Source organism: Telmatherina bonti (genome assembly GCF_933228915.1).
Source record: "Telmatherina bonti genome assembly, chromosome: 17".
NCBI classification, from domain to species: domain Eukaryota; kingdom Metazoa; phylum Chordata; class Actinopteri; order Atheriniformes; family Telmatherinidae; genus Telmatherina; species Telmatherina bonti.
In genome coordinates, this window is record NC_136615.1 from 22,816,937 (window position 1) to 22,824,906 (window position 7,970).

Genomic DNA, 7,970 nt, shown 5'->3' on the forward strand with positions numbered 1-7,970 from the left:
TGAAAGACTTTGCAGACGTTCTGTTAAAATGAATAGTTTTATGTACGTTAAAATGAATAGTTTGCTTAGTTCAAGTGTTGTATATATGCTTAAGTAATACACAATAGCCAAAGAAATTTCAGAGTGTTTTCAGAACAGATGTAGACGATCTTTGGTGAAAATTACCAGCAGGCCTGCTGAGGGCAGTGTTGTGCCGGGATGTTTAAAAAAAAAAGGAAAAAAAAACAGAAGAAGAAACTGAGGCGGAAGAAGAAGTAAACTGAAACTGAATCAGCATGCGGTTTAAAAAAAAACCAGTAATATCGCGACCAGTAATAACCCCTCCCTTAATCACTTACTTCTAAAATAAGCTGTTGCTGGAAATAAAATGTCTCGATAATGAATAGAGATTTCAAGTCAGATTAGTAGGCAACGGATCCCTGGTGAAGTTAAGCTTATTTTTGGTAAGTCTGAACAGATCCCCCGTCTTAATGGAAATGTCTGGAAAACATATATGGTTGTTTTCATCTGTTGTGTTGTTAAATTACATGGTCTTTAATTCTTTGGTTGCTTAGTAACTACCGACCGAACGATACTGGTTCTTGATTAGCTTGTCAAGAGGGTAGTGTACATACAAACACATAAATGTGAATTGCGAGCAATAATCCGCCTATTTTATGTAGGTGTAATTGTTTTTGACCAGCAACGACAAACTGTCACAAAGCAAACAATACAGCTCTGCTAATTAACATTAATCTATTTTCAACACGTTGCAATGGAAACTCATGAATTAAAGGACAATGAAGTATAAATTTTCTGAATTCCGAATATAAATCTGCATCCTCAGTCTGACATTTTTATGTTAAAATTACGTGTTTCTTTTTTTGTTTTTTTTTGTTTTTTTTTTTTTTGTTTTTTTTAAATGTTTACGTGCGTTATTATTGTATAGCATATTGATACGTATTTGATCTGATACTTATACCAAGCGACATTTGTAACTACACAAACTAAACCCCCCAAAAACTACTTATGTCTGTTTGTGGTAATGTCACCACAGCTGACTGTCTGTGGTGTAAGATTTTTAGTTTGTGTGTGTATATATATATATATATATATATATATATATATATATATATACACACACACATACATACATACACACTGCTCAAAAAAAATAAAGGTAACACTTAAACACCCCAATATAACTCCAAGTCAACCACACTTCTGTGAAATGGAACTGTCCACTTTGGAAGCAACACTGATTGACAATCAATTCCACATGCTGTTGTGCAAATGGAATAGACAACAGGTGGAAATTATAGGCAATTGGTAAGACACACCCAATAAAAGAGTGGTTCTGCAGGTGGTGACCACAGACCACTTCTCAGTTCCAATGCTTTCTGGCAGATTCTTTGGTCACTTTTGAATGCTGGCGGTGCTTTCACTTTAGTGGTAGCATGAGACGGGGTCTACAACCCACACAAGTGGCTCAGGTAGTGCAGCTCATCCAGGATGGCACATCAATGCGAGCTGCGACAAGGTTTGCTGTTTCTGTCAGCGTAGTGCCCATAGTATGGAGGCGCTACTAGGAGACAGGCCAGTAAAACAGGAGACGTGCAGGAAGCCGTGGGAGGACAACAACCCAGCAGCAGGACCCCTACCTCCTTCTTTGTGCAAGGAAGAACAGGAGGAGCACTGCCAGAGCCCTTCAAAATGAGCTCCAGCGGGTCACAAATGTGCATGTGTCTGCTCAAACAGTCAGAAACAGACTCCATGAGGGTGGTATGAGGGCCCAATGTCCACAGGTGGGGGTTCTGTTTACAGCCCAACACCGTGCAGGACGTTTGGCATTTGCCAGAGAACACCAAGTGTGGCAAATTCACCACTGGGGCCCCCGTGCTCTTCACAGATGAAAGCAGGTTCACACTGAGCAAATGTGACACACGTGACAGAGTCTGGAGACGCCGTGGAGAACGCTCTGCTGCCTGCAACATCCTCCAGCATGACCAGTTTGGCAGTGGGTCAGTAATGGTGTGGGGTAGCATTTCTTTGGAGGGTTGCACAGCCCTCCATGTGCTCGCCAGAGGTAGCCTGACTGCCATTATGTACCGAGATGAGATCCTCAGACCCCTTGTGGGACCATATGCTGGTGCGGTTGGCCCTGGGTTCCTCCTAATGCAAGACAATGTTAGACCTCATGTGGCTGGAGGTGTGTCAGCAGTTCCTGCAACACGAAGGCATTGGTGTTATTGACTGGCCCGCCCGTTCCCCAAACCTGAAACCAATTGAGCACATCTGGGACATCATGTCTCGCTCCATCCACCAATGCCAAGTTGCACCACAGACTGTCCAGGAGTTGGCGGATGCTTTAGTCCAGGTCTGGGAGAAGATCCCTCTGGAGAACATCCGAGGCCACACACACTACTGACCCTCATTTTGACTTGTTTAAAGGACATTACATCAAAGTTGCTTGTCGTATGTTTTTCCACTTTAATTTTGAGAATAACTCCAAATCCAGACCTCCATGGATTGATACATTTGATTTTCATTGATAATTCTTGTGTGATTTTTGTTGTCAGCACATTGAAATATGAAAAGAACAAAGTCATTCATTCATTCATTTTCTGAACCGCTTAATCCAACTCAGGGTCGGGGGGAAGCTGGAGCCTATCCCAACTGGCTTTGGGCGACAAAGAACAAAGTATTTAATAGAAATATTTCATTCATTCATTCTACAATGTGTTATTTTAGTGTTCCCTTTATTTTTTTTTTTTGAGCTGTGTACTTTGAATATGTTATTCAGTTACTCTCAACTAATAATTAATAATTTAATAATTTATAATTGCATAAAAATGAGTAATTTACAGTATGTAGATGTCATTGGTCGTCTTCCAGGTCTTATTCCTCTTTCTGTTCCACATCAGTCCAAGATTTTGCAGCACTATGTCACAAATATTTTTTTTTTCTTTTTTTTTTTTTTTTTTTTTTTAGAACAAACAAACCACGGCATTTTTGTTCACACCACCGTTATTCCTCCACTCTTGGAAGGGGAGGATTTGGCAGGAGGTAGTCTCCTCCTGACTGCCACTTTGGTGTTGGCCATCCTTGTAAAGGACAAAATTATTTTTTTAACACTTAGAAGGAAAATACTAAGTTTAAATCAAATCTTACCTTTGCATTTTGCTCCTTTGCAAGCACTTTTAAATTAGCTAATTTTGAAGTGACTTTAAAAACCCTTTGAAAGGTCAGCTTGTTGTAACATAATGTTGTATTTCAGAGTGGTTTTGGAGCATTAATCCAGTTGGACTGTCTGTATCAATATTTTGGAGGTGTTAGATTGCGATGTATTATATTAGGTACTTAGAGCTTGTGAACTTCTTATTTCTTATTCTTGTTATTCTGTCTGAAAGAGGACTCAAAAGAGGTAGTGTCCCCAGCAAAATGTTTACTTTCTTGTTTGTTTTGTGTTTTTATCAGAATTGTAGGCTATGAGTGTGGGTGATGGATGATACTCAATGTGGGGACTTGGACTATATGATCCAAGATGAAGACACGATTATTGAGGGTGTCAGCAACCAGGTCTTATTTGTTGTGGTCCTTAGTTTCACCTTCTTGGCTGGCCTCCTGACTCTGCTCTGCAGGTAAGCAGCAAATTCAAACTGGATCCTTGTTAAAGTATGTTTTTTGTTTTTTACTAAATGATTGTAACCAGTGCCAACAGTTGCTTTTCTTTTTATTATTATTATTTCAAACACTTTATTTGTTCTGTCCGATGCATGAACATCTCTTTGGCCTGCTGACTGCCTTGTATATACATAAAACAGGTGTTTGACTTATGTTGCAGAGTCCATAGTTATGGAAAGCAGTTTATGAAGTAAACTAATATGAAATTGACTAATTATGGCCAATTAAAAACTCAGTGTGTTGCAATCACCTCTCAAGTAATTTTAGTTATCATTTTTTGATATCAAATTATCATGTACTCTGTTAGATGTTTCAGCTTTTAGATGTTACAAAATGTCTGCTTTGTGTTGCAGACAGGAGGAGCAGAATATCCATCCTGAGAATCAGGACCACGTTCGAGCCGTCCGGCAACAGCTGCAGACTGAGCAAGTAAGGAGGAAAACGCAGCTCAAATGACTATGGGGGGAGAGAGTTGTTTTAATATATTTTTTTATTCATCATTTTTATCAAAATAAAAGTTATTTTTGTGTAGTGAAACATCTGACTTGGGGTTTAATATAATTTCAGAGTGTCTAACCTGTATAATGTCTTGTAAGTAAGCTTAACATTTTAAATTTATTAGATGTGTTTACTCTTACAATGCTCCCATTTACACAAGAAGAAGTAGGAGCCAGAAAATGGCAAGAAATCGCTAAATGGCCACAAAAAATACATGACAATTTAAAAAAAAATGTGCCTCATTAACATGTGAAGGAGTGCTTATTTGCTTTACATGACTGGTTTTACTAAAATAATGTTTATTTCCTTTATGAGAGATGAATTTCAGACTGTCCATTTCTGTTGTAACACAAGCACTAAACATTCAGGTGTGTTGAATTTGTTTTCTTCTCTCTCTTTGATTTCTGTTCATCAGGATGAAAATCCTCAGGCAGAAGCCAGGCAGCAGTACTACACAGACATGTCTTGCCCCGTGTGTTTACAGCAGGCTGTTCTCCCTGTGGAAACTAATTGTGGACACCTTTTTTGTGGTAAGATGTGCACAAATTCCCCACATGCAGTAAACGAGACATATTTAATGTTTTTCCATGTAAAACTTTAGGTTTTTTTTTGTTGTTGTTGTTTTTTTTTACCTGTTTTTGCTTTGAAATACAAGTAGAAATGTGCAACAATTAAAGATTTCAATTGCAAACAGGCAGATTTCTAAAATAGCAGTTTAGGATTTTATAACTAATTGCTCTGACCTAATGTTTGTTCATGACATCAGCTTAAAACACAATATTTCTTACTTTCTCATAGGCTCCTGCATCATAGCTTATTGGAGATATGGCACCTGGTTGGGAGCTATCAACTGTCCAATCTGCAGACAAATGGTGGGACCTGTGTGTTGTCATTTGAACCAGTGCAGATATGTATCTTTTACTACTGCAAAATCAATTTTATTAAGGACTGAATACTGATATTTTGTAATTCTCTCAAAGCCTGATTTTAGTATACAGCATTGCATTTTTGCCCAATGCTGTGTAAGCTGTTTATATATTCTGACAGTGTAAATGATGGATGCTTAAGTCTGTAGATAGTTTCTGCATTGCGACATTATGTATTCAAATTTACAGTCCTCCTTGAAAGCTTATTTCATTTTTTTTTTTCTTTTCTTTATTGCCAGGTAACACTGGTTTTTCCGCTATTTCACGAGCACGCCTCTCCTCAGACAGTACAAGATGGCGAGGCACAACCTCAGCTTATATTAAGAGATATCAACGATTACAACCGAAGGTTTTCAGGCCAGCCGAGATCTGTGAGTATCTTTCACTTTTATTTTGACCTGATTAATTTGCTTTGTGACATTTCATTCAGGAAAACATAAATTTGCCTTTTTCTATCTCTGCATATCCCGTCAGTTATTGGACAGGCTGCGCGATGTACCTACTCTGCTTCGTCACGCCTTCAGGGAAATGTTTTCCGTGGGCGGCCTCTTCTGGATGTTCAGGATTCGAATTCTTCTCTGCCTGATTGGTGCCATCACCTACCTGGCCTCACCGCTTGACATTCTGCCAGAAGCGCTTTTTGGCCTTTTGGGTTTTATGGATGATTTCTTTGTAATCCTTCTTCTGTTTGTGTACATCTCCATCATGTACAGAGAGGTGGTCACGCAGAGACTGAACGGCTAGCGGATTGTTTGGAAAAGTTAAACGAGGCTTTCTTATGAGTCGAATCTGTGGTGGACATGTAAACGTTGAATAAATGTTCATTCGTGATATTTTTTTACTCAGGTGGCTTTACTCAAAGCATGAGCTGATATTTTAATGCAGTAGAAGGGTAAGGCAGGAAAAAGAGGGAAAAAATTTAGATTTTTGTATTTAAAAGTTACCAATATTAAATTCAGTCAGAAATGTTTTGTGATCCAGTGTTACATGTCACTAGGACAGCAGTTATTTAGTTAATGTGAAAATCACCATCATAAAGAGAGTTCTGTATTACAAGAGCCTGAACTCAACTTGATGGCAGTGTCGTATTAAATCGATATAAAGATGACTGTCTGCATCTGGATTACAGGGCAAAGTGGAGCTGTTAGAATCCCCTGTCATGGCTGTTACTCGTCAGCCCGTTGGATTGCTCCTTTCTCAGTAAAGCATAACTATGCATATTCATGACTTGAAAAACTGATAGTATAAAGGGATAATCATGGAGCATTTTGAATGTAAATGATAACTTTAATGATGAATGTTAACTATTCTTTTTAAAGTTGACCTTGGGTTTAAGATAATGGTAGTTTGTCTGTCTTGCATTAGTATGAAAATCTTACTTAAAGGCCAGTGATAGTAAACATGCATCAGACTTCATATTCTTCAAATTTTATTACCCTTTTATTATTCAATTTTCCAAAAAACCCAAAATTAGATGTTTTTTTTTTTTTATGAAAATTGTGCATATTTTTACTTGGTGTAAATAGTTTAGGGTTCAATGTTTTTCCAGGGTGTGACTGATGCAAATATGCAGTTCTTATTCTTGAACATTTTTCAACTTGTAACTTCTACAAATCAGCTTCCCAAATAGTGCTTATGAAAGACTAAAAACCGTTCATGCTATGGGGAGTGCTCTGGCTTTTGTGGTCATTTTGGGAAAGCAGCCTCCATCATGGAGATAAAGACTTATTTAGTTTACAGGGTCTTTTTTCTCAGTGAATTTTATTTGGGATTTTGTCAGATTCAGACTCAAGAATAAAGACAGTATTTGCTCAATTAAAAGAAAAAATTGTTACCCGGTTGAATCACATTTTTTCTTTAAAGTGCATTATAAAGAAAGAGAGAACAAATGGCACCTTAAACACCTCGGTGGATTTTTGAAAATTTTAACATTGGGTCATTTTTGGGTGTCAACATCTGATAAAATTCCTTAAATGGCTCAAACTGACAACTTATTTGTGTTTCAAAGTTGCTCTGTATTGTCAGGAGAGATTTTAAATTTTAATTCACTGTCTTCAAGGCACATGACAAAGCATATCATACAGTTTTATACAGGTTAACATCTCATTCAGTTTGACTTCAGGGGTTCTGAGCAACCTCCACCCTTTCTTTAAGCCAAAACTCGTCAAAGCATGATGGCTGCTGTCGTTGTACAGGTCAGAACCGGTTTGACAAACAGACTTACATGGTTGTTGTTTGCCTCAGAATTTTAATAATATATTTTCAATATTCAACAGCATGCTAGTAAGGATTTAGGATGCAGCATACTTAATGCACACGTGCAAAGATATCTCTGACGGTATTCAGAGTTCACTATACTCTTAATAGTTATTGCACTGACACCCATCACTGGCGTTGCATCTTGTGTGCCACTTTCTCTAGTCTAGGTCAAGGGGTTAGCAACAAAACTATCCCCTTAAGTGATTTGAAATTAAACTGTGATGCAATATAATGAAACGGTCTTGAGGTTTTCTTTGTTGCAGTCCATGACTACCTGTCAGAATACTTATCATGCCTGAAATAGCACAGGGTTTGGGCTTGGTGCGTCTTCATTCTTGTGATGTAAGATGAATCAGAACTGACTTGGCCGACAGTGCACTTCCAAAGTCTTGAATATGACATTTATCAGATGTCATATGAGAATGTCACTAAACAAACTTATTGAACTTTGCCTGCCAAAAATTAAAAGTATGTTATAGTGCATTCCAGATAACCGCTGTTGCTTTATTTTATTATTTTCCCATTTTCTTTTAATGACTAATTTCTTCTCTTTCTTCGTCGTCCTCCTCTTCTTCTTGTGTAATTATTATGATATAATTATAGACTGTTAATTGTTTTTGTTTT

At 37.7% G+C, this 7,970-nt stretch overlaps 1 protein-coding gene across 1 annotated transcript; it reads left to right on the plus strand.

Moving 5' to 3' along the window:
- Positions 1–250: 250 nt before the first annotated feature.
- Positions 251–7,513, plus strand: rnf170 (ring finger protein 170). The gene is made up of 7 exons (XM_079257174.1): positions 251–443; positions 3,457–3,620; positions 4,017–4,092; positions 4,577–4,691; positions 4,960–5,033; positions 5,327–5,458; positions 5,562–7,513. Exons 2-7 carry the CDS (start codon positions 3,481–3,483, stop codon positions 5,829–5,831), a joined length of 807 nt encoding a protein of 268 aa, XP_079113300.1. The 5' UTR covers positions 251–443; positions 3,457–3,480; the 3' UTR covers positions 5,832–7,513.
- The last annotated feature ends 457 nt before the right edge of the window (positions 7,514–7,970 follow it).

Excerpts from the sequence above, each read along its gene's own strand:
- rnf170 (XM_079257174.1), top strand. The coding sequence starts at position 3,481 with ATGGATGATACTCAATGTGGGGACTTGGACTATATGATCCAAGATGAA. Across the intron at positions 4,692-4,959 it reads TTGTGGACACCTTTTTTGTG|GCTCCTGCATCATAGCTTAT; the intron begins GTAAGATGTGCA and ends ACTTTCTCATAG. Across the intron at positions 5,459-5,561 it reads TTTCAGGCCAGCCGAGATCT|TTATTGGACAGGCTGCGCGA; the intron begins GTGAGTATCTTT and ends ATATCCCGTCAG.